The sequence below is a fragment of the Cavia porcellus genome, unplaced genomic scaffold (assembly GCF_034190915.1).
Source record: "Cavia porcellus strain 051 isolate PalLab524CR breed Dunkin Hartley unplaced genomic scaffold, mCavPor4.1 scaffold_8, whole genome shotgun sequence".
Classification (NCBI taxonomy): Eukaryota; Metazoa; Chordata; class Mammalia; order Rodentia; family Caviidae; genus Cavia; species Cavia porcellus.
The window spans coordinates 35,265,593-35,291,566 of NW_026947491.1; the positions used below are offsets into that span (position 1 = coordinate 35,265,593).

The window sequence follows — 25,974 nt, forward strand, 5'->3', positions numbered from 1 at the left end:
ATATTTAGGGGTAGGAAATGGCAAAAGACATCTGAAAATTTGCCCTTCCATGAAAGCAATGGGAAAACTGAACCAGAAACTAACCAAAGGCCATAGTTCATGGAGACTATCCACTAAGAAGAATCTCCATGGCATTTTTAGTTTATCCTAATCCCATTTGTTATCTCCTGGCTTAGTAGTCACCTTGAAAGTAACAGTTTCCAGTAGCAAGGTCTTTGGGCAAGGTCTCAGGCTAAACAGGACAGTGATCATCAACTTCTTGCTTTTGCAAGTTTACATATTGAAATACTAGACAGGAGCAAAGCTCTATTTCACAATGGCCCATTATAAGCCATCTTGGAATCTGCCCTCTTGGGAGCAGCCATTTCTGACAGTCTGAATTTAATCCCTCCTAAGAATTGTTGCTCTAGACAAAGACATAGAAGATATCACTAAAATTAACAAGATAAAGGGTCAGATGGGAAGGCTTCATTGGAAATGCTGGTCAGAACTCAGGGAGACTTTGTCATCAGTAAAGGTAATCTCTGTCACTGGCACTGATGGAGCAATAGTTGGAATTGATAGGTGGGCAGATGACATGTACCCAGTTCAAACAGCACATGCTACCACAGAAAAGGTGCTCCATCTGAGCGCTATACATTGAAGTGCTTTCTCCAAATAAAGCCCTACCTGCCTCCCACAGCTGATGCCTGGCCTTAAAATCAGTGAAGCCATGCAATTGGTGCTGTTTTATTAAATCTATCCTGAAACCGGGCGTGGTGGTACATACCTGTAATCCCAGCACCCAGGAGGCTGAGGCAAGAAGATCATTACAAGTTAGAGACCAGCCTGGGCTACAAAGTGATCTTAGGGCTGGCCTGAACTCCATAGTGAGACTCTGTCTCAAAAAAACAGAAAAAAAGAATCTATCCTGGAGAGTCATGGATGGTTGAGAAGAATATGCATCCTGCCTCTCCTTCCTGGTGCCACTGTGCTGTGCTCCTCCTGTGTGGGCCCTACCACCAGTCAACTGTGGACTGAAACTTCTGTAACCCTAATAAATTAACTAATTGTAGAAATTATAGTTTGGGGTTTGAGGAAAATGTATCCTCTTTAAAAAACTAAAGTGAAAATAAGAGCTCAAGAAAGCCTTGAATCAAATGAAATGTGAAATTATATAGAGAGGAAATGCATCAGGAAACTTAGTTGAGAATAAAGTGGATACACTGAGGATGAATCAGCATTTGGTGTGAACACTTGAAGTCCTTTCTCATCTAAGGAAAGTCAAAAGAACTTACCTGAAAGTAATCGCCAGCAAAAGGAAAACAGGAGTGACAAAGATTATGTAAATTATGTTGTTGATATGGTTTAAACAAATTCAAAAGACACGTAAAGTCTGGATCCTTAGAAGTTATTTTATTTTATTTTAATTTTTTGGTACCGGGGATCAAACTCACAACGTCATGCTTCCCAGGCAGGTGCTTATGCTGCTGAGCTAAATCCTCAGCCTCTTAGAAGTTACTTTAATACCTGACTTTTTTATACAGACACTTTATATGCCACTGAGGACTCATGAAAAATGCAGAGTAGGGAACTCAACCAGTAATTGAATTTTTATATTTTTATGCTGTATGCCTAATCGAAAGTCATATTATTTACAGCTAGAAGATTATATCATGTCTGAAGAGATGCGTATTACACATATAACAAACTTTATGTGTAACCACTTAAAATGATTGTTTTTATATTGAGTCTTCATTGCTTAGGTCCATGAGAAAACTTTTTAGATCTGAAGACTTGTGTGACTTTGTACATTTTTTAAAAGTATACTACAAAGATAAAGCAATAGATTTGCTCTTGGATGACTTTGTTGGATAAAGGTGAATGACCAAGCACATAATTCCAGCACTTGGAATGCTGAGACCTGAACTACATAGTGAGGCCCTGTCTTAAAAAGAAAAAAATAAAATAAAATAAAGGAAATGCCTATTCAGCATAAACTCTTTTCTGGCCTTCAGGTATATGTTTCCTGGAAAAGAACAATACTTTAAAAAATTTTGAATTAGAATAACAAAAAGAAACTCTATAATACCTGAATCCTGAGTAACCAGAATTTCCAATGGTGTATTTTGAAAACTATAATCATGAAAATAATTACCTAGAAGAAAAAAAAAGGAGACTAACATATTAAATGACCTCTCATGTCAAGAAAAAAATAGAACTTATATGATGTTGGTATGCTAGTACAGTTTAAAACAGCTAAAGTAGAGAAGTCTTTAAGTTAAGACCAGCATTGTGTTAAGATAACAGAGCTATAACATAATCTTAATAAATAGCTAAAACCTCAGAAACTTCTATTGGCACAGACAAGATATGTGTGAATATATATACACACCCATTTTGGTAAGACGCCTAGAGAAATAGCACAAATTCGAGCAAGCTTGGGTCTCATGACACAGTAATATTTGTCTTTTAACACCATTTCCAATCTGTAAAGTTATCCGTACATATCATGTGAGCTCCTTCCCAAACATCTTGGTAATGTATATATCCTTGATAGTCATTCACTTCTACAAATTTCATAGGTTAAACCTTGGGTTATTTGGGAATGTGTTTGGGTTTCTAGACATTGAATTTTTTTCCTTTTTTTATTGTTGACTTATAGTTTACCTGGACTGTTGTTAATTTTCTCTGTAATAAAATTTGAAAACTGATGTCAGTGCTTGTGTTCCATATTATTGTGAAAAGAATATATAGGCTTTTGCTGGACATGGTGGTGCATGCCTATAAATTTGACTTTCAGGAAGCTGAGGCAGGAGGATCTCAGTTGGTGGCCAGAATGGCCTACATAGAGAGTTCAAGATCAGCTTGAATTACATAGCAAGACTCTGTCTCTAAAGAGGTTTTGTAGGCTCTATACAATCCTTTTAAAATATCTTGCATCAATTTGTTGTTAAGACATTCGTGTTCTACTTAAAAAAGAATGGGCACTCCATAGCTTTTGGATTAAATGTCCTATAAATGTATGTCAGGTCCATTTTGTCTGTAGTATAGTTTAACTTAGATATTTCTGTGTTGATTTTTTTGTCTATATGATCTGTCCTTTGAAGAAAAGGTATTTAATTTTCCATCTACTATGTATTTGGGGGGGAGGATATATAGCCTTCGTTCTTGGTACCAGAGGAAGCAAACAGAACAGAACTGGAACCTTTTCAAAGTGTTTTTGAATGAGCTACAATTATTTGACCTGTCTAGGGGTTGCTATGAAGACATCACTCAAAATCTTACATTATTTCACCTGCTTAGAGTTTCCTGGGTGCTAAAATCCTCCCTATGGATGTCATTTATCAAAGGCATTTCCTGGCAAGTGTTTCAATCACAGCTACCTTAAGTAGCAGTGGAACAAACAGTAGGCTAACCAAAAAGTTTGAAAGAAAAAACTGTTCATACGCAAAGCTCCACAGTATTTCTGGAAACCTAGAAACTCATATGTGATACATGCATGCTCAGAAAAGAGTTCAGAAAGCTGTTGGCTCTGACCTCTGGTTGACTTAAGGATTCTGTGTAAGTTGGAAGTGAAAACTAAGGCAGACTGTAACTGCCTGGATGAGTGTGGATGGTGGGCCTTGACAGACCTACAGATTCCCTCAAAAAGACTGAACTTACTGGTTCTAGATGTTTAAGGAAAGCTGTCTATTCATTAGCTGATGACTAAGGCACATCAATAGCCACAAATGAGAAATACACCCATACTCTCATGACATCATAAAAGTACTCTTCGATTTGTAGTCAAAGCTCTCTTGTGTCCCTGGGATTGTTTTTAGGTACTACCCAGATAATGCAAGAAAATCTGTTTCCAAAAATCTAATTTAAACACATTTGAAAAGATCTATGTAGTGAATAAGTTACCACTTACAGATACTGAAGAATAGAAGTCCCAATAAAATTCAAAGGGTTGAAATCATATAAAGTATGTATTTCAACTGTGCAAAATATTAGAACTTAATAACAAGGAATGGGGACAGCCAGACCCAAGCCTCAGCGCCATTTGCAGACTGTGGAGAGATAGACTCCACAGTGGAGTCTATCTCTCCACAGGACCCATGGGAGGAGATCTCTGCCCAGAAACCATTTCATTTTCATTGTTTTGCTGGGTTGGGTTTTTATTTTCTTTTGTTATGTTAACTCTGATAGCATGAGCAGCTATTTGAGAGATAGCAAGACCTGTTATGGAAGCCATTATGTACCTACTACTGGCTTGTTTTGATGTCCTTTTTTGCATTCATTGTTTTGTTTTTATTTTTTCTGTTCTATTCTGTTCTGTTTGATTTTTAATATGTCCGCAGATGGTATCTGCAGCTATTTTTTAAGACAACAAAGGCATTGTGGTAACTATTGTTGATTTCATAAGGTTTGGAAGTCTTGTATCACTTATTCTGATTTACTTTGCTTGATTTTATTGTTTTATTTTCCTTGGTATTTTTCCTCTTTAAAATAAAAAAAATTAATAAGGAAATCTGGGGGATTCACAAATACAAAGATATGAAGAATTCCTAGTTAGGAAGAAATCACAAGAAAAATCTAGAAACACTTTAAAATGAATAAAAAATTAACAAAATTTAAGGGATGTTTCAAAAGCAGTGCCAGAAGTAGAAATAAAAATCTTTTTAAAATATTCTAGAAAATTGGTTCTAGCAAAGTGAGCTATACACCAAGCATAAAAGAATTATACATTAAAATCAAGTAGAATTGTTCTAGAAATGCAAGGTTGACTCAACATAGGAAAATCAGTGAAAATAATATTCTACTGTAACAGAACTTGAAAAGCTACATTACAGTATTGTTGGTAGATGCAGAGAATACATTAGACAAGATCCAGCACTCTTATGAAAAAAATCACTTACAAATTAGTAATAATTAGTAACTATTTCCATCTGACAAAAGATACCTTCAAAATCCCACAGGCGATGTATTTAATTATGAGACTGAAAACATTTTCCCTAAGATCAGGAGCACAAAGATGTCTACTATCACCACAAAGACCTCTATTCAGTGCTGTACAGGACATTTTAGCCAGGATTATCCGGTAAAACAAAAAGGATGAAGAATGGTGGAGGCAGAAGAGGACATGATGGGGAGAAGATTTGAAATAAAATGAAGAGAAAGAACACAAAACTATGAATTTGTAGGTTACTTGTTTTAGATGTAAATCCTATGAAATTTATGCACAGATGAGTAGAAGAATAGTACTTAAGGTGACAGGAAAATAAAGTTGCAGTAGAGAAGATAAATATATGAAAATGGACTGCATTTCTATACTTTAACAATGAAAAGCCTGAAGATATTTTAAGAAAATTTTATTTGCGATAGAATCCAAAATAATAAAATACTTAGAAATAAATGTAGTCAAAGAAGTGCAAGAGTTAGATAACTACAAATCATTGCTGAAAAAAATTAAGTAACACACCATATGTTTGTAGGTTGGAAAACAATTTCAAAATGGCAGTACTCTGCAAAATAATCTAGAGACTCCGTATGATTCTTAGCAAAATCCTAACAGGTGTTTGTATTAATAAGTAAAATTCGTATGGAAATGTAATGAATCAAAATACACACACATATCACATACATACAGACAAAAAATTAAAATATCCATGACTCCTAATTTCAAAATCTACAAAACAACAGCAATCAAGACAGTGTGGCCAGGCGTGGTGGCACATGCTTGTAATCCCAGTGCTCGTAGGCTGAGGCAGGAGTGTAGTAACCAGCTGCAGTTCTAGACGTTCCCCAGGGGAAGAATGGTGAGAGGATGAGAAAATAAAGAAGAGACAAAAGCTGGGACTAGGTGGGCCCCTACTGTCCTTATGGGAGAGAAGGAACTGCTCAACCAATGCAGCGTGTTTATTTATAAACTCAAAAGGATGATGTCAACACCACTGCCTAGCACCCTATTGCTTGGATTATTATGGCCTTGGTGTTTTTCTGAGCTGTAGCAATTTCTTCAGGGTCCCAACACAGGAGGATTGCTCCAGTCTGGGATATGCAGTGACTTCAAGGCCAGCCTAAACTAGCCTGTCTCAAAAAAAACAAAAACAAAAATAAAAACAAAAAACAGTACGGTATTGCCATCAAGATTGACATATAAAAGAATGACAGAATGAGACTCCACATATAAACAGCAGGCCAACTCTTGTATATATGGCCAGCTGATTTGCAATTACCATGCAATGAGATAAAAGTAGTCTTCAGTACAGAGGATTGTAAATTCAAGGTCAACCTTACATAGCAAGACCCTATCTAAAAAATACAAACAAGCAAATGAAATGCATGATGCTGAAATGAGTGAATATTAAGATGCAAAACAGTGAAGTTGGGCCCCTCCCTAATATAATATACAAAAAAAATTAACACCAAAAAGATGTAATACCTAAAAGAGTCAAAATGACAAACACCTCAGAAAAAACAAGGATGAAAGTAGTTTTGCTTTTGTATTCAACAACAGGTTCTTAGCTATGCCACTAAAAACATAATCTTTAAAAAACAATAAATTAGACTTTATTAAAATTAAAACTTTTTTCCACAAAACATCATCAAAAAGGTAAAGATAATCCACAAAATGGGCTATTTGCAAATCAGACATAGGATAGGAATCTATTGTCCACGATATATAAAGCATCCTTAAAACTCAATAATAAGTATGAATAACCCAGTTTAAAAATAAGCAAAGTATTTAATAGAAATATTTCCAGAGAAGATGTACAAATAGCCTCTAAGCATATGATAATGTGCCTAATATCATTATTTATTAGGGAAAGACAAAACCACAACAAGATACCAGTTTATACTCATTAGAAAAGCTATAATAAAAAGAATTTTAAAACAAAATTATGTGAGATATGGTGGCACATGCCTGTAATCCCAGCACTGGAAGGATAAGGAAAGAGAACCGCAAATTCAAGCCCAGTCTAGGCAATTTAGCAACTTTACAAGACCCAGTGTCAAAAACTATAAATTACATTTCATTTAATTTAAAAATAAAGCAAAAACACAAGTGAAAAATAAGTGTTACTGAGAATATGGAGAAACTGGAATATTTCCACATTGCTGATGAGAGTGTGAAATGTTGCAGCTGCTGTGGAAAAGTCTGACAGTTTTCTTAAAAATTAAACATTGCATTACCATGTGACACAGCATGTGATTACATTGCCATGTGACTTTGGATATACAAACCTCAATTATTATCCCAAAGAACTGGAAACAGATGAGCCAATTCGTATGCCTGGTAACTTGGAACTTCTTCCAGACTTAGCATATCCTCCCAATAAGATAGCGGCCCCCATTGTTTGTCTCTGGATTTGTCTTCTCCTGAGCCTTGACTCTATTTCTTTGCTACTTCTTTGTCTGATGCCTTCAAGCAGAGGATGGCTGTGGAGGAGGCCTGATCCGATCCTGGTCTGTTATCACTGAAGACAAGAATCACCTGACTTTATTTTCAATTTGGATAGAATTCCACTCCCTCCTTGTAAAGCTTTCTGATTTTTCTTCTGCATCTCAATTGCTCAGTTTCCTTTGAATGCCTATCTTCCCCCTCCTATGTTATTAACATTTATGATTCTATCATGAGTATTTGCGCCTTCTTTCTAGACTATCTCATCCAGGAAGAGTTTCAAATATCCATAGACAACTGGATTTTTCTAGCTCATATTTTTAGCTACCGTGTAAACATGCTTTTCTCCCAAACAAACTAAACATCTTAGAATTTTTTGAAAATCACATAGCTGTGTATTTGTGTGTACTGCCCATTCTTCTGTTTCTTGAAATGTGCTTAGCTCCCTCGTCCACCTGGCAGACTTAGAATTTCTTCTGGAGTCAGCACAAGCCTTCACTTTACTGATTCCCAGAATAGCTGCTTCACCTTAAAAAAAAAAGTATACATTAATATGTAAACTTATAAAGGTCCCTTTTCCCATCCTCATCACACTCCAGGAAGTTTATATTTGTAACTCCATGACAAATTAATTCCAGTGTACCTCCTTGGAACTCCATGACAAATCAATTCCAATGTACCATCTTCAGTGCAACCCACAGTGAGAATAAAAACACTAAGACATATATACAGTTAAGGGCAGTCAAGGGATCCTGCATCTGGTCTAGATGAGGGTTCATGGAACAAAGACCTTGACCCAGGACCTAACCTGGATTTTATTAATTCATGAAGGCAGTGGCTACAGAAGTGACTGTGAGAATGGCAACAATTATGTGAGTTTTGTGAGCTAGGCTATCTAGGAGGCCAGAAAGCACTTCTGCAATGTGCAGAGAAGAATATGCAGCAAGATCAATCTGTGTAACACAAGTAGGTAAGCATTTAATGTTTAGGAGGCTGTTGCTTCAGTTTTAGGTGTGCAAGCTATTGTGCCCTGGGAAGTGACAGTCTCTTTATCTTGAGCCTGGAACCCAGTTGACAGCCCTGGAGCTATGACGCTCTGCCATCCTACTGGCCTCAACCATTTAGAGGCTGACACTGAGGCAGGAAAACAACTTTCACCTGGCTTCACAGATTACACATCAGTACTTCAGTTAGCCCTATTTACATTGCTTAGAGCCAACTTAGACAGCTCTGTACGCATCAGTACATGGAGAAAGGGTCAGATTTAGCTAAAGTGGAGGTAACTGCTCTTTATTCAAAGAGAGCCATCCAGGTGGTCTTCTACATAAACTTAAAATTTTTGAAAAGTTATGTATTGATTTTTTGGTGGTGTTGGGGATCAAACCTGGAGCCTCATGTATAATAGGTTAAGTACCACTGAGCTACATGCACAGCCCAGTTACACTTATTAAACAATTATGAGTCTGTTCAAATTACCTGGATTTATGAATTCAGTAGTTATTATCTACGTTTTATGAAGAAACTGAAGCAAAATAACTTGCCCAAAATTACACAGCCAGTAAATAGCACTGTGAGGATTCTTGGGCATCAGGTATGGATGTAACCTTCACCACTACATGTGTATGTCATTGTATTGGTTACAATCACTTTGTCATATGTTCAGAACTATTCTGCTAAACCATTAAGTGGTTGTTTTTTGTTTGTTTTTCAGTACTGGGGATCCAATTCAAGACCTCGCACTTGCCAAGCAGGCACTCCATACCTGCTGACCTAAACTCCCAGCAGCCATTAAGTGATTCAAATGCATACATATAAAATGCAAATAAAACAAGTAATGTGGAGAGTACGTTCTATTCTTTTCCTTGTTGAAGAAATTAGGCCCCAAAAGATTAAATAACTTCTTTCCCATATCCCTTATGCTAGATTAGAATCGTTCATCATCTATAGTCATGCCCTTTGCAACATGGCTTTGTAATTCTTCCCATAAAAAAGTAGTCTATTTCCCCAACCCTTACATCTGGGCTGACCTTGAAACATGTTTTGATTATGCTTCCATTCCAAGCCTAGGCCTCAAGAGCTCTTGTACACTACTTCTGTCTCTAATTTCATCTCTGTTCTCTCCTTCTACTGCCATGGACACAAGCCAACAGTGGACTTTAGAGAAATGATCTCCTTTGTTCTAAACCACATTTGGTAGTTTGTTATGCATTAGTATGTTTGCAATATGTAACTGATTCAGTCATATAGCTAGTTCAGTAATGGTCACATACATATAAAGGTATGGTCCAGGTTGTTACCAATACAATTTGGTAAACAGGAAGCTAGGAAACACAATATGGCTATATATGCAATGAAAATTGAAAACGATATATACAACGGCTCACCATATACTCTTTAGGCACATTATCTTAGTTCTCTAAGTAGAAATGCCATAGTGAACTTACAATTATTTTTAGTCAGCTCAGTAAGGAATTTTCGGGGCTGGGGATTTAGCTCAGCAGCATAAGTGCCTGCCTTGCAAGCAGACAGTCGTGAGTTCGATCCCTGGTGCCGATAAAAAGGAAAAAGACCAAAAAAAAAAAGTAAGGAATTTTCTTTGACTTTCATAAAACATATATTTTGTTACTTTACCAATAAAAACAATCTATTTAATAATGAATTGCATACATAGGATTGCATTTTTTGATGAACAAGAAATCTTTGTAGGAATTCAGTGTCAGAATTATAAACTTCAAAGAGCAAAGTATAGGAGAACATGGCGGACAAATAACAGCAGCCACGGAGGCTCTCTGAGATTACCAGTTTAGAATCCAGGAGCGGTGCCATGTGAAGAGTCCTACGTGAGGGGAGATGTACCCTGCCTACCCAGGAATGAACTAAGCTGAGAAAAACCAACTGGAAATACAATCCTGATGCTATAACAGGAACAGATATAATCTGTGGAAGCTGGATCCCGGCGCCACTGGAAGCTGCGATCTGAATTTCCTGCTGCCGATGCTGAATCCCAATCCACATGGCAGGGGAGAGACGCACAAAAGCTCTAAGAGCTGGAATCGGCGAACCAAACGGCATTGAGAGCGGGACTGGCAGGGAGCCCTGCATTGACCTCCGGTGAGTGAGAAAAATGGGGACCCTTTCATAGACTAGGAGGCTCCAACAGAGGACATTCTGGGAATGAGCCGACTAGCCGGAACAGGGCCCTGCAGTGACTTTAGTCGCATATTCCCCTCTCAAGCAGGAGTGGTGGGGGGTGCTTGGCCTGGTGACTCTGTGGACTAAGATCCAGTAGGCTAGCCCAAATCAGGTCCCTGCGCCTAGCAGTGCACCCAGGTGCAGTGAAGCATTCAGTAGGTTGACCTGGAGGGGCGGGTCCAGCAGAGGCTGCCCAGGTCTGTTTCTCCCTAGTACACTGCAGTGGGTGGAAACACCTAGCCGGTGGATTCAAACGAACTGTAACAGACAAAGAGAAAAAACAAAAACAAACAAACAAACAAACAAACAAACAAAAAAACTGGGCCTCCTACATATGCTTGTATGGAAGGAACAAAAAGTATGGGAAAAGGGAGCAACAAGAAAGGGTCCTAAGTCCCCAATCCTGAGAACACTGATCCAGGAAAGGTAAATGCAAAAGAGAATGAAGACAGAAAACATGCAATATCAGACACGGCACCTATAGACCTAAAGTGGTGTCTCCGGAGCCTCATAGACGAGTTCAAAAATGAAGTATTTAATGAAATAAAGCAAGAAATAAGTAGAATAGTTAGAGAAATGCTAAGCACTGCCCAAGAAAAAACAGATGGTGGAATGGAAGAACAGAAAAAAAGGGGAGAATTGTTTAATGGAGAAAATAGAAAAAACATAGAATATGGAAGCAGGTTCAAAGAGATTACCAGGAAACTAAAAACTCTATTGAAACCTGGCATGACAGCTTGAAAGAAACTAAGGATAGATTATCAGAACTGGAGGACAGATTTGTAAGGTGGGAGCATGAAATGAAAAACTTAAAAATAACAAGAAAACAAACGGCAATAATACAAAGACTAGATGATAAGAGGATCTATAACTTAAGAATTAAGAACATAAAAAAAGTAGGGACTCAAACAAATGAACTACAAAAGCTATTCACAGAAGTAATCCAGGAGAATTTCCCTAATTTAGCAAAAGGTAAAGATACTCAGATGTATGAGGCATGCAGGACTCCAGCCACCTACAACCCAAACAGAGCTACACCCAGGCATATAATAATCAAAATTCCACAAATCCAATATAAGAACAGAATATTAAAAGCCATCAAAGACAAGAAACAGATCACTTACAAAGAAAGGAACACCCATCAAAATTACAGCAGACTTCTCGGCACAAACCATCATATCATGAAGAGTGTGGGGGAAAATAATTCAAGCTTTGAAAGATAATAACCTCTAGCCAAGATTGATATATCCTGCACAACTGTCCCTAGAAATTGATGGAAAAACAAGGTGCTTCCAGGATAAAGACAAACTAAGGGAATTTGCAACCACCAATTCAACTCTACAGAGATTACTGCAGGATATTCTAAAAATGAAAAATACCAAGATTCCAGAAACAGTGGCAGAGTGGCCACAATGAATGGAGCAGAAAGCGAAATGAAGAGGACAAACTGACAACTAACGACAGAGAAAGAGCTCAACAGAAATGAGGCAGAGAAGGTTGGATGGTAGGAACAGCCATTTTGGAGAAAACAAGACATCATAATAGGTAGTGCTGATTTAATATCCTCTTGTTTTGAAGTCCCATCAAAATGTGGGACTTTTGTTCTCCTGTCTCCATCAGTTTTAACGTGTTTTTATCTTATTGGATTTTATTATATGTGATAATATAAACAAAAACTTTTATAGACAAGATTATACAGAAACCATTGTTCTTTTTCTGTTAGTTGATTCTAAATACCCTGTAATACTGTCATTCTCTTAAATGGTTTTACATTGTCTTGATATGTTTGATGCTACAGTATACGAAGTTATACCCAAAGATTTTAAGGGAAGAGTCACTATGGTAACTACTATTATGTCGATATTATCTTGTGGTGAAACACTATTTTGCTTAAATGGCTATGTTTTGACCTGTGCTGTTTTGTTGTTAAGCCCTCTTTTTTATCTCAATCTCCTTTTTATTATCTACTTTCTCATTTTTATCCTTTTAAGGGAAAAATAAATAAAAAATAGCAGGATATATTATAGTAACCCACTTTGATTTCCTATTAACTTGATTTGAAACTCTGTATTGCTCTCACCATCTTGTTTTGACTGATTTTCCTCTATTCTGTTATGCTTGATAGTACCAAGTTTGAAAGTATAGGCAACAACTATGAAGACAGTAAGATTCATTGTGACGTCCATTCTGGTTGACTATTATCTTCTTTTGAAGTCCTCTAATGTCTCCAATGTTTTGGTTTTATTGGTCTTATTCTTTACTGTTTTGTTCAATTTTATTATAACTGATGATATAGGCAATTCTTTTTAAGATAACATTATGGTAACCATTGTTGATCACCTTGTATTTTGTTTTTACATTATGTATTATGTCCATCCTTTTGATTTGACTGACTCTGTCCTGGTATGTCACATTTGGTTTTACTTTCTTAAAAAAAAAAAAAAAAAAGTAATAAGAACTGTGGGAATAATAACACCCAAAATGTGTAATTGTCATTGTACAAAAGAAAGGAAAAGAAAGTTTTCTAAAAGATATAACTACATATATATTTAAGTGTATAAGATAGATAACCATACTACTGAGTTTTGTTGGATCATTGAACAAAACTGTTTGCAGTCTGTTTGAAAGTCCCCTCTATATGCTTTAATTTTGTAACTTCAACAACTATTTCTAAGATGACAATATGTAATTAGTGATTTCCAACTGTTTTTTTCTGAAATTCTGTATAACTTGTACCCTTTTTGGTTTTTTTTTTCTTTTTTCTCCTTAAATAAAATTAAAAAAAAAAAAAGAGCAAAGTATGAGATGGCAGAAAATAGGAAGATGATCGGGATGGGAAAGGAATCTGAGAAATGAGGAAGATGGGCAGATAAAGAGGGAGTAAAAATGATCAAAATGTGGCATGTATATTTATCAGTTCCCAGGATGGATTTAATCATTATGTGTCACAAATACACACTAACAAAAAAAGAATTCAGTGTCAAGAAAGTTGATTACCCAGTGGTACTAAGGTGCTTCAACAGGTACTAAGAAACTATGGTAGCATTTTCATTATTGCTATAATAGTGAGGAAGTTATAATCTAACTATTCTATAACTGCAACTATTTTTAGACTCAGGCAGGCTAAATAATAAATGACCACATGAACACAATTTCTAGCTTATCACCAAGTACTGAATTATGCAAACTTATCCAATAATTAAAACAAGTTATATTAGAAAAATAGCACAGAACATACACAACTTAAAGAGAAAAAATTTTTATTGCAATATAAAATGCACTTATAAAATATCCACAGAAGGCATGTAATTTCTGATTGCTATATAAATTTATTGGGAATACATTATTCACCACATCATCTAGTGCCACCTAAAACATAATATAAACAATGAGTTATATTCTAAAACAAATGCATCACTGATTCTCAGCAATCATTGGTTTAATATTAATTAGTTTAAGATTATATAATCACATCTATATTTGGAATGTCCATTTACTTTCATGTAGTGTAGTGGAATTTTGAGTATAATTGCACATGAATTATACAGGAAAAACATTCACTAGTAAGTTACTTCGTATTACCATAATAGGTAATCATCCTGACTGAAAATTACAGCTTCAGCTATGGTCTACAACATAGCGCCAGGATTCTTAAATCAGTAATTTGTGTGTATATGTGTCTATTTGTGCACCGAAGGAAAAACTTAAGAGTGTATCTTTAGTAAACAAGTATAGCGTTACTGTTGACTATTCTGCAAGTTTAAATAGTCTATTTGTAAACAAACAAACAAAAACCTCACACAAATACTCTTAATTCTATTTTTAAAAACTTGTCAAACCATAATTATATTCTTTATTTCAACACACATGGAATTTCTCAAAGGTGCATGTATTACCTTAGACATTAAGGTTATGCAATGAATCTTCATGTTTATAGTATGAAATGTGTACTTCTAGTATTTGTTTTATGCAGCATGAAGTTTAGGTCAAGAAATTCCAAATCCTGGGTACCTACAGTTAGAAAATTGCTCCAAGTTATGGCTCCACAGCAGGTTTAACAGATTAAATATGAAGTGTTCTAGCTCCCTCTATTTCAAGTATCAAAGAAATATGAGGCTCAAATCTCTTTAGGTTGTAAATGAAGATGCAAAGCTTTAGAGAAAAGCTAAGTATGTTTTAAAATATTAATTGAAACAAAATTCATAGGCTAAGTGTTTATCTGTGTTAGACTGTTTAGAACTAGGACTTTAAAACAATTTTCAATTTGATTATTTGCTAAAAAGTGGTAACAATTTGCCTATACATACATGGTTTTTGGAGAAAAAAAAATTCTAAAACTTTTTTAACATTTTTCACTTTAGCTTTGGTTCCTTTTGAATAATACTAATTTAAATTTTAATCTGAATATAAACATTTGGCCTCACAGTATTTAAAATGAAATGACTAACTTTGGAAAGAAATATTTTTTTTTAGTACTGAAGAATTAAAGTCGATGGCAACAGAAATCCTACAGTATAGAAAATATCTAGTACCCTAATTTCAGACTAAGCTGATCATCATGAATCTTAATGCCATTAAAAAAAACTCCAAAAAGTCAAATCTAAAAAACTGCTGCAATAAAGCATTAGTTGTGAAAGTCACAGACTTGATCCCAATCTGACAGAGTCAGATTGCTCCTTAGAGAAAGCAACTGAGGCACACTAAATTTTCAGCTTACAAAATAACCTAACCTGGTTCTTAACGTATGCAGCAAGGAGTATAACTATTTTAAGGTCTTCCTGCTTCTTAAGAAAAAAGATGTCTCACTAAAGAGTAGTAAGACATATACTCTACTTTAAGACATTAGATTTTCTCAAACTGGCCCAACTATACAAAATTTTAAGAATCATGTGAAAAGTGTGGAGTCAACAATATGAAAACTGTGACAAAATTAAATACTACTATGTTGAAACTCTACCTTTAACTCAAAAACAGAAATCATGAGTCTTCTATAACATTCATTTAAAAAACACATAGAAGTGAAAAGTGCTATTCTTCAAAAAGTACAATTTTTCCCTCTACTATGTAACATGGAATGATTTCAGTTCTCCTGTACTAAAAGCTGAATTTTTAAAAACTAGTATTGCAATCTTTAACATAACAATTTTAATCAGTAGTTGCTTCTGTTTCAGCTGGACCTCTAATAAGTCTTCGGATTCCTCTTTTTCCTGCAGGGCCTTTTGGTTTTGCAAAACTTTGCTTGTGTGCATGCTGCTTGGGATGTACTTCCTCATAGAGGAAGTCGGCAGTCAGTTCATCCCCATTGTCTATCTCAATCTATAGAACAGAGAATCAAGAGTGTGACACATTCAAGCAACATTCAAAACCAAACATAAGCAATGAGCCAGTTTTAAAGTATAAATATTCACAAAGGCATACCCGTTTCGGTAAGACACAATTAAGGACCACTGTTTCACTGTCATCTTTTTTTGAGGGGAAGAGGGTTCTAACATGGAATCAGCTACAAACACTTGCCACTTGTTAGCTGTTCCTGCTCTATTCAATGTGTGAAAGTAGAAGCAGTGTTATATTCTCAGTGGGTTCTGTTTTGGTTTACTATATATTCAGCAAACACTATTCATGACTCCTTCAACTCTTGGGTGGAATCACTATTGAATAAATGTAGGTAAATAATGGTCTAGATCATGTCAAGTCTGTTTTACACATTTAAAGGGTTGTAAAAACCAAAACCAACATGGGATAGAGACCTTATGTGGCCTGAGAAAGCATAACGTATTTAACAGCTAGTCCTTTATAGAAAGATTCAGCCAACATCTGTTATTTCTAGCATGCAGGAGGCTAAGACAGGATTGTCTTTGAAGCTTGCCTGGGCTACACAGTGCATTCAAAGCCAGCCTCGACTACACAGCAAGACCTTGTCTCAAAAAAAAGGTACTATCCATGCTACAGTAATTTTTACAATCTTTTTTTTTTTAAATTTTACGATTTTAAAAAGTTCAAATAATTCAGCACCTAAACCACCAGTAAATGATAAAGATCTGCATTTTAAGAGTCAAATCATTAAAAAATAAACTGTATCTTCCATATGTCTTTTTTGTATTTAAGAAAATAAACTTAAGAAAAACGATACCTTAGTTCTCAAAATTCCAAAGTTTCTATCTATTGTTTCTTCCCCAACAACCAGAAAGACTCCTAACCATCCTAGGACTCACAGTTATAAATAGATTACAGCTTCTTATTAATATAAGTCCAGAAACGATTTGAAGTATGTAGCTCTAGTAGCATTATCCAAGAGAAGTTTTAAAAGGTGGGCATGGTGGCGCACACCTGTAATTCTGGAACTTAAGAGAGTTGAGGCAGGAAGAAGGCCACATGTACCTTGTGGCTACCCTATGTCTACAGAGCTGAGGATCATGACAGGTCATCCTCAGACACTTAGAGATCCTAAGAATTTAATAATCAGAACTTTTTTCTTTTATAAATCACAGTATGTCACATGCTACATAGAAATAACCAGAAAAAACTGAGGGTTTACAGTGAGGTAAGTGTACCTTTCTGATTACATCCATTTGTAGTTGTCTTTCTACAATTTCTAGCAGAGGACTCTTGCAGCTAGAATACAGCATCCGTTCTCTTATACTGCATGTGTATCCAGGCATTGAATAAATAAAAACTGTTAAGTAAAAACAATAACAAATACAGTTAGCACCACAGCACTTAGAGCAAATACATAAAATACAACTACAACACCACCAGTGATACTGAACTTCGTAGAGCTGTCAATGATACAAACAGCCTCTTGCGGCACACGTGCCACCTGCAAACTAAACTCTCTGGGTAAGGAATAAATGAGAATATAGTGCCAAAACATCAACATGCAAACTGAAAGTAACATGCCAAAAATAGTGTGTCACATACCTATGGATTCTAAGTAGTCTCCTTCATGAGAATGTTTATACACAAAGAAATGATAACGTGCTGAATCTTTGGGAATCCTCTTTGGCAGATCTTTCAGTTCTGTATTTGTTGTACTGGCCAAAATTATAATTTCATTTTTTATATCTATTTCCTATCAACAAGGCACAAAATATACATGTTGAAGCAGACAAATTAAGTTAAAATGTATTTAAAAAACCAAGAGATGAGCAAACTATGCAGTTGTGTCATTTGATATTTTCATAATCAACATGTATAACTTACAATTTAAAAAAATGAAAAATACGAAACAAATTGAAAATTTTAGTCTATTAAAAATAAATCTTATTCAAGCTGTAAACTACCAAAATGAGCAGCCATTTAGTTATAAACATTACACATATCTCACCAATTGCACATAGTTCAGCTGTCTGTTATTCAGTTTTTCCAAAGCTTGAAAAGCTTCTCGAGAAATAGGAAATGCTACTCCTTGTAGTGTCTGATGCTTAGTGTCCACGCCAACGTCAGTTTGTACCTAAGTGATAGACACAGTGTACTGGTAAAACTTAGTGATTACAACAGTCCTAGAGAAAAATAAGAAAACCCAATTTCTATAAAATAGCATCATTCAACATTTCCCAATCTATAATTGAAAATTAATACTTAGGGAAACACTGTGACCTTAAAAAGCAAATTATGTTACATGTTACATGTGTTCACTTTGTTGACATGCAGAATGCATGATACTTCTACATGAGATGTTCAAAGTGAATGAGTGAATGTGCAGTCTGAGTGGGACTTCGGGGGTTTTGTTTGTTTCTATGCTTAGGTTGGCACTATTTCAATAAGTTAAACTCTTTGAAGATTATCTCTTTAGGTACAAATTTGTACTTGATAGTTTATGAATAGTAAAACACATACAATATGTATAAAAATTTTGTTCTGCTAGACATAAAATGCAACACAAACACCATGCACTCAACTGAAAGAGATACAAACAGTATATGAACACATAACACAGCTCAAGGAGTTACACTACTACAGTAGTTCCAGATTTAGAGCTTTCTTTACTACAAATATGAGTGTGCATGGATTGAAACAGAATGACACCAAGAAAGCTTCTCATGTTTAAGGCTTTTATACTCAATAAATGACAGCTAGTATAGGGTCTTGTTTGCAGTGCAGCAACAGAAAGTCAAATAAAAATTTTATTTTTAAAAAATATGAATGGAGATTCCACAGCATGATACTAGATAATGAAAACATCATAAAACATATGCAAATGCATACCCCAAAATGGTCCTCTGGGCTCTGATTGCAAGGAATAAAACAAACTATCAAACTTTCAAAAAAAAAAATCATGTAAGAAACTCTCCTCCAGTAACTTGGGTTAAAATGATGTAATAATAGATGCTGTATACCAATTTAGTATTAAGCATTATTTAACCATTTTCCAGATTGATCTCTATTAGTTTGTTAGGTTTTGAATAATTTTTTGGCTACTTCTTAATACTTTAATAAAGCTTATTAAACTTAATAATTCAGTTTTGGTTTATTTTCCATAAAATTTCAGTAGAAATACAGTAGTTACTCCAACAATCAATTAGAATGACTGCAAAAACACATTAAAATATGATAAACTATAATAACTGAAATTTAATGACTTAACATGTTCAACACATATTCAAACAGTAATCTATACTATCTCCATTCCAGTTGATAGAAGTTAACTTGTAAAGTGTCTAGAAATCTTAAACATTTTACAGCATTTATTTATTCTTTGTAGTCGTTACTAGTCTCTGAAAGAAAATCAAAAATCAAAAATTCCTGCTTTATGTAACTTTACTACACATAAAATGTTTGCAATGATCCTCCTGCTCCAGCTTCTTGAGTGCTAGGATTACAGGTGTATACCACCACACCTGGCTTACAAAGTACAGAGTTTTATAACAGTTGTACTTCTCACATGAAGATTTACTAGTCTGACACATATACTGCATGAGAAAGCAAAGTTCATGTGACATTTTTTTCTTGAAATCACTAAGCACAAAACCTTGTCTCTATAGAGCATACATAAACCTAAATGCCTGAGTATCTTTATTCTGTAGTTACCCAAATATCTATTGACTAGAAAGAAAGCATTTTGAAAACTTAAAATTCTAGCCCGGATTTCAAGGTTGTAACTTACCTCATTAATTTTAATCTGTCGTAATTCTTCCTCTGCTGCAGTCAGTGGGGCGGGGGAAGACTGTGACAACAAATACTTCTTATACCCATGCAAGGATACATCTTCCTGTAAGCACAGCAATGGACTATGATTATTCTCTAGAAATAAAACCAGAGTGAAGCCACTCCAGGAAAAGCAGGATTGTTAATTTCACAAAAAAGATTTTAAATGAAAGTAAATAGTATTAGAAATTTTTCTTTCTCTTCTGTTTCTTTAATCTGCTATGTAAAGATTTCAGGACTCTTTAAGGGGTATGTCTCTTTTCCATTTCTTGAACTGTTATGATAATTAGTATCTTGTATGAGTTTGGTGCCATGAATGAGACGACGCCAGCTAAATAATGAAGCTGGTCGTACTTCAAGCACAAAGGTCAACTGTAAACTTTTGGGGAAAGCTGTCCTGCAGTAATCCAGTAATCACCAAATTTAGATTCTGAATTCAGTATCAAATAGTTTATAGTTTCCCTACAACTATTCATGGAAAATTTTTGTGGATTTGATATGAAAAGAAGTATGCCAGAGAGGTCTACTTATCAAAATATTGTTGGTTGTAAGACTGAGACCCAGAGAATTGAGAAACCAGCCATCTCAGTTAATGGTGAACAAGCAACAAATTCCCATCCATTCTTGTGCTCTGGATGCCAGATTACATTACTTTTTGAGTCAGAATCTCTCTGAATAAGTAAACAAGACCTGTCCAAAGCTATTTTTCTTGTGCATATATGTGTAAATATATGTATTTACAATGTAAATATTTTAAAAGGATAAGTATGTTTTAATATTATTCTCAAGGTTAATTATACACAAATGAATAAGTTTAAAGTTACTTATTCACTGTAATTAATTTACATAATTCTTTTCTTTTTCACATATTTATAGAGCTATCAGAATTTGTATCAATTATCCATAACCTAACAGTTATTATTTTATCTGCAACACACAGAATCCACATAAAAATATAAGGTTTTGCTGGGAGTTGGGGCACACACCATAGTCCTGGCTACTAAAGGAGCTAAGGCGGAAGAGAGAAGTATTTGAGGAGTCTGAGGTCAGTCAGGGCAACACAGTGAGTCCCACTCCCCCATCACAAAGGGGTTTATACCTTTACTGTACCAAACACTTCATCTTTAATGTGGCCACCACCAAATTCCTTTTTCAGAGTTGCTCTTGTTGCTGCATACAACATTTTTTGACGAACCTATATAGTTAAGAAAGCTCACTTAGAACTTTGCAGATGAACACATATTATTACAGAAGCATATTCTGACTGTTTTAAGAACCCATGCACATTAAACATAAACTGTGACAGAGCTGTAGCTTGCACAATATGCTAAAATTTTTGGGTACAAATAACCATCATAACATTACCGTTGAAAATATTATCAACAGCTATTAAGATTTTGAACTATAGTACATTACATTTTTAGAAAAACACATAAATTTTAAAAATTCCTCATTTTCAAGGGGTAAGATGAATTCCAAGAACAAAATACTACTTAAAAAAATTATTTTTAAGCCAGGCATTGCATTGTGGAGCATGCCTACAATCTCAGCACCCACGAGGCTGAGACAAGTGAGTATTGCTTAACCTGCACTTGGCCTAAAAGTGTATCAGGAAAAACTCATTTGTAGCATTTCATGTTGACTGAACAACAAAAAAATTACTTACATGAGAATGATCTGGAGACCATGCAATGAATATCCACTCATATCCCTGGGCATTCTGGGAATCTAACCTGAATAATATATAGCATGGCTGCTTGTCCTCCAACAGGGGCAAAATGAAGGAATCATAATCCTTATCCCAGGAATCTGAAGGCTGACTACATGATCCAATCACAAGCTGCTCTATGAAAAGAATTTTTTAAAAAAACACGTAAATGATCTGAAATACCAAGTGGTAGTGTGATGAAGACTAGAAAAATAAAATATATAAAAATGACTAACAGTTGAGATGAATGACCAATGGGTAATTATATTTGTTGTTTTCAAAATATCTATCTTATAAATTACCAGCAAAATGCATTTAAATAACTGTACTAACACTCAAAAGTATAATTTCTGAAATTAATACTGTGTTGTTCAGTAACAAATAAAACCAGATTTACCTCCTATTTGGTCATAATGCCCCAGATTCAAAAGTTTGCCTAGAAACATGATTGGTATAGCTAGCTACTCAGAGCTATTTTGCAGAATTAAGTAAAATTATAAATATATTCACACAATCTTTTACATACATGTACATAGTGTTTACTACAGCACTTTAGTAATGAAAACTGTAAACAGTCTCAATGTTTACCAATAATAGTAGTTATATGAAAATATTCTATTCATATTTTAAAAGAAAACCAAAGTTCTCCATCAAAATCAATTTACTATCAATTAAAAAATTGATAGTAAAAATTTATAGCAAAAAAACCCATGCAGAACAAGATGATCCCCATTTTATATGAACTTAAAAACTCAAGCCAGCACTGCATCTATTCAGGCATACATGCGAAAAGGATGGTAGAAATACAAAAGTCCCTGACTAGAGTTGCCTAGCAGGAAGGAAATCAAGAACTGTTTAAAAGAAACACTAATATTAGAAAAAAATGAAATTTAAAAACGATTGAAAAATATAAAATATTAACAGATATTAAGGGGAGACACAAGTATTTGTATTACTATATTCTTTGAAGTTTCCTTATTAAAATTTTTCTCAAGACAAAAACTAGAAAGTGATATCATAGGAAATAAAACCTATTTTCCTTCTGAGGCGGTGTTAATAAGATGAGCTTCTCCATTTTAGTTATTTAACTGGTCCCTTAGAAAAGTAATGGCATTGAAAACTTTCAGCTAAATATTTCTAAAATATGCTATATTTACAGTATACACTTATTGTCTACAAAACAATTATAGATTGTAATAAACTGCTCTGCCTCTTTCATATATAAGCAGAAAATGGAAAACAAAATAATCTACTTCCAAGAAAGGATAAGTAAATTTTTCTGAAGTAAAATATTTTCAAATTATTTAAGGAATTACCCTGCAGGAATACTTTAAAACATTATTTATAATAATTTTATAACAATAATTTTTCAAATTCCAATTACCTGATTATGAAGGTTCTCTTACTCAGTTCTCTGCTTAGAGAACTTAAGAGTTTGCTACATTCTCAGAGCTTTCCCAAAACAAACAAACAAACAAAAGTGACATTTGGCACAGGTTGCAGTCAGGCGGAAAACTAGGAAAGTCTGAAGTCCTCTGTATTTAAAAACAAGCTTCACTGTACAGTTATTCACAAGGTACATACACTTGTAGGTATGCAGAAATGGACTATAGTGCACACACTGAGACACAAACAGTTAAGAGAAAGATGTTACACCAGAAAAACATCTTTATGGTTCTCTGAGTACTACAGAATTCAGAAAAAAACAAAACAACACAACCAGGGGCTTTGGACAAAATGTGAGTATTCTAAGTTTCTTATGGCAAGGTTTGAACCTGCTTCACATTAACTGATAGTTTAAGTTACTGAGTAAACTTAAGAAATTTAAGAATATAATTAACACCCGATAATCCAGTAGCATATAATATTTTAAAATGTTTAACTAACCATTTTCAATAGATATTTTCAGAAGTCTGTATTTTCCATTTCTGGCTCTGGCAAAGATATCTTTAACATCTTCACTTGCTGTGGAAAACAATATTTTCTTTAAAAAAAAGTATAAAATATTTTTATACTTATGACTAGTTCATTTTGGTACCTACATGAAGGAAAAATAAATAATACAAAGAAAACATCTACAGTGTGTAGCATTCTCTTATTAGTATTATAAAACAAGCATAAAAGAGTAGACATTGAATATAGGTATGAAAAAACACATATTAATAAAGTACATTAGTTCCAATTTGGTTTAGCTAAATAATATGTAGCAGAAATAACAATGGCATGAATATACTGACATTACTCAATGAACTTACTAATTAATGGGCAAATTACAATTTTTAAACACTTTCCTTTGAAAAATGTTGAAAACTTGCTTTCATGCTCTTCCAGTTCAATTTCAAGTGTGAGATAAAGATACCTTCATCAATTCATTTTCTGTATCTGCCACTAAGTACAGTATGATACCCTATCCAGATTCAAGAAAAAGCCAATAACATGTATTAGATTTTATACTCTTCATATTTTTTTAATTTGTATTTCTCAAAAGACTACGGTAAACTGAGAAAAACACATTTAATAATCTAATTTTGTTTACCTAATAAAATTTCAACTTCGTTCTTGTGCAGCTATTATAAGCAACAATCACTATTTAGATAGCGTGTAATTACAAGGCTCTAACAAGAAAGTGAGTAATAACGTATTTAAATGTAAAATCAATGCAGGCAAATACAACAGTTCTTTTAGAACGCAAGAGTATTTTTGCTGATGTGTGCCTGCAGGGGTGTGTGGGGCGGTGTTAAAAACCTTTACAAACAAACCAGACAAGCGTTCATATTCTCCGTCTTATTAACAGGGAGAGCTTGAGTTCATTTATATTAGAACTCGTTAAGAGATCGTAAGTAACCCCAGGGTATACTATCTGATTCATACGAGGCTAGCGCTTCTAGGCTGCCCATTTTCAAACCCGGAAATAATGGAAGTTGGATATATAGTAAATGCATATTCAGCGGCTTGCTCGGGTGACTAAAACGCAACCCCACAGGTTGGACTTTTCAACTGCTCTGCAGAGAACAGAGGAAAAAGACCTAGGCACAGCTCACACTCAGGATTTCTCAGAACACACGGCATCCTCCCATCTGAAGAAAAGCGGGCAGTTTGGGAAGCACCCCTTCCGAGATAAGACTGTCATATTTTTCCTTGTTTGTTTGCTTGCTTTTTTGTTTGTTTGTTTCAGACAAGGTCTCGCTATTCAGTTCGCGCTGGCCTCGAACTCACGCGAGCCTCTCGTCTCAGCCTCTCGAGTGCTGGGGTACCGGCGTGTGCCGCTACACTCGGCTGGCGTATTTCTTTTTATAGTCAATGTCCTGCCACACTCCTTCGCACCAGACCAGGCGCAGGGGCAACTCGCCCGGCTGGCCCGCGCCAGGATACCCCGGTGGCCCGCACGCTCCCCGCGCTCGCCACCGGTGGAGGACGCGAGGTCGGGGCGCAGTGACCGGGCAGGGCACGCCCCCTTCCCCGGGCTCCGCACAGGGTTTCCTCCGCCGCTCCCACGAGCTGCGCTCCGAGCCTTACGTGGCGGCGGCGCCGGCCAGGGCGGCAAGGGACCAGGCCGGCAAGGGACCAGGCCGGACGCCGGCACCCGGAGCCCCGAGAGGTGAAAGCCCGGCGCCCGCAAGGCGACTCCCCGGGGGCCCGCGGCGTTTCTCTGGGAGCCTTGCCCGGACCGCACCGGGCGCCGTTACCTTGGATGCCGGTCTGGTGGGACATGGCGGCGGCCGCGGGCTCCGGCTCCGGCGCTGAGTGCAGCTAGCGGCCCCGGCCGGCGGCTCCAGGAAGTGGCGGCGACTCCGCCGGCCCCGCGCGTCATCCACCCGCGACCGCGCCGCCCCGCCCCGGTGGTGGGCCGCGGGTGCTGCCCGGCTCTTCTTGCTCCGCCCCTAGCCAGTGGCCCCCGAGCGCCACCCGGGCGGAGCTGGAGGGACGGCCCTGCCCCAGCCCCGCGCTCCACGGCGTTCCCCGCTCCGCCCAGGGCTTCTCGGGGTGGAAAGGTCTGCTTTACCCTGCGCACGCGAGCTCAGATGTGCGGGAGCCTTCAGGGCTCACCCATGCTGCGGTCCGCACTGTTTGCTGCGCGAATAGGTTCTTCTGTCTTACTGGTTTTAAAAATGGGAATTCGCATATGAGGAGTTGTCTATCGTTTTTCTCCCAAGGCAATCTGAAAGGAACTTTTCTTTTTAGCTGGACACTTTCAGAGATGAAGTTTTCCTTTCTCTGAAAAGATACGCTGACTTGAGTATTCCTCTAAGGTCAGTTTTAACTGCTCTGATTTAGAATGACCACTTGTAAAAATCAAGTAATTATTCAAAATTCGTTCAGATACATTTGCATGGTAACGTCGGAAATTTCTTTTTCATTTGATGGTTTTAAGAACATGCCTTTCTTTTTGGAAAGTGAGTTTTAAGACATTATATAGCTTTTCTATTGCTCCTAGGTAAGAAAGGTAGATCTTGTTTTTAGAGTGTTAGACTGATAAACGTACACAAATACAATTCCCTATGAAAAAATACTATTCAGACCAATATACTGTAATTACAACTTACTAATAAAATAATGCTGA

General features: G+C 36.1%; 1 protein-coding gene across 2 annotated transcripts; it reads right to left on the minus strand.

The window, feature by feature from the left end:
* Window positions 1-13,804: 13,804 nt before the first annotated feature.
* On the minus strand, window positions 13,805-25,253 carry Twf1 (twinfilin actin binding protein 1). 2 transcript variants are annotated; one of them, XM_063254593.1, is made up of 10 exons: window positions 25,100-25,253; window positions 23,301-23,378; window positions 21,372-21,550; window positions 20,805-20,900; window positions 19,665-19,769; window positions 18,767-18,787; window positions 17,886-18,011; window positions 17,480-17,630; window positions 17,113-17,234; window positions 13,805-15,877 (listed from the first exon to the last, which is right to left on the minus strand). In XM_063254593.1, the coding sequence occupies exons 1-10, from the start codon at window positions 25,122-25,124 to the stop codon at window positions 15,707-15,709; spliced, it is 1,074 nt and encodes a 357-aa protein (XP_063110663.1). In that variant the 5' UTR covers window positions 25,125-25,253; the 3' UTR covers window positions 13,805-15,706. The 2 variants fall into 2 exon arrangements, with proteins under 2 accessions (XP_063110663.1, XP_063110664.1); XM_063254594.1 differs by lacking the exon at window positions 18,767-18,787.
* Between the last annotated feature and the right edge of the window lie 721 nt (window positions 25,254-25,974).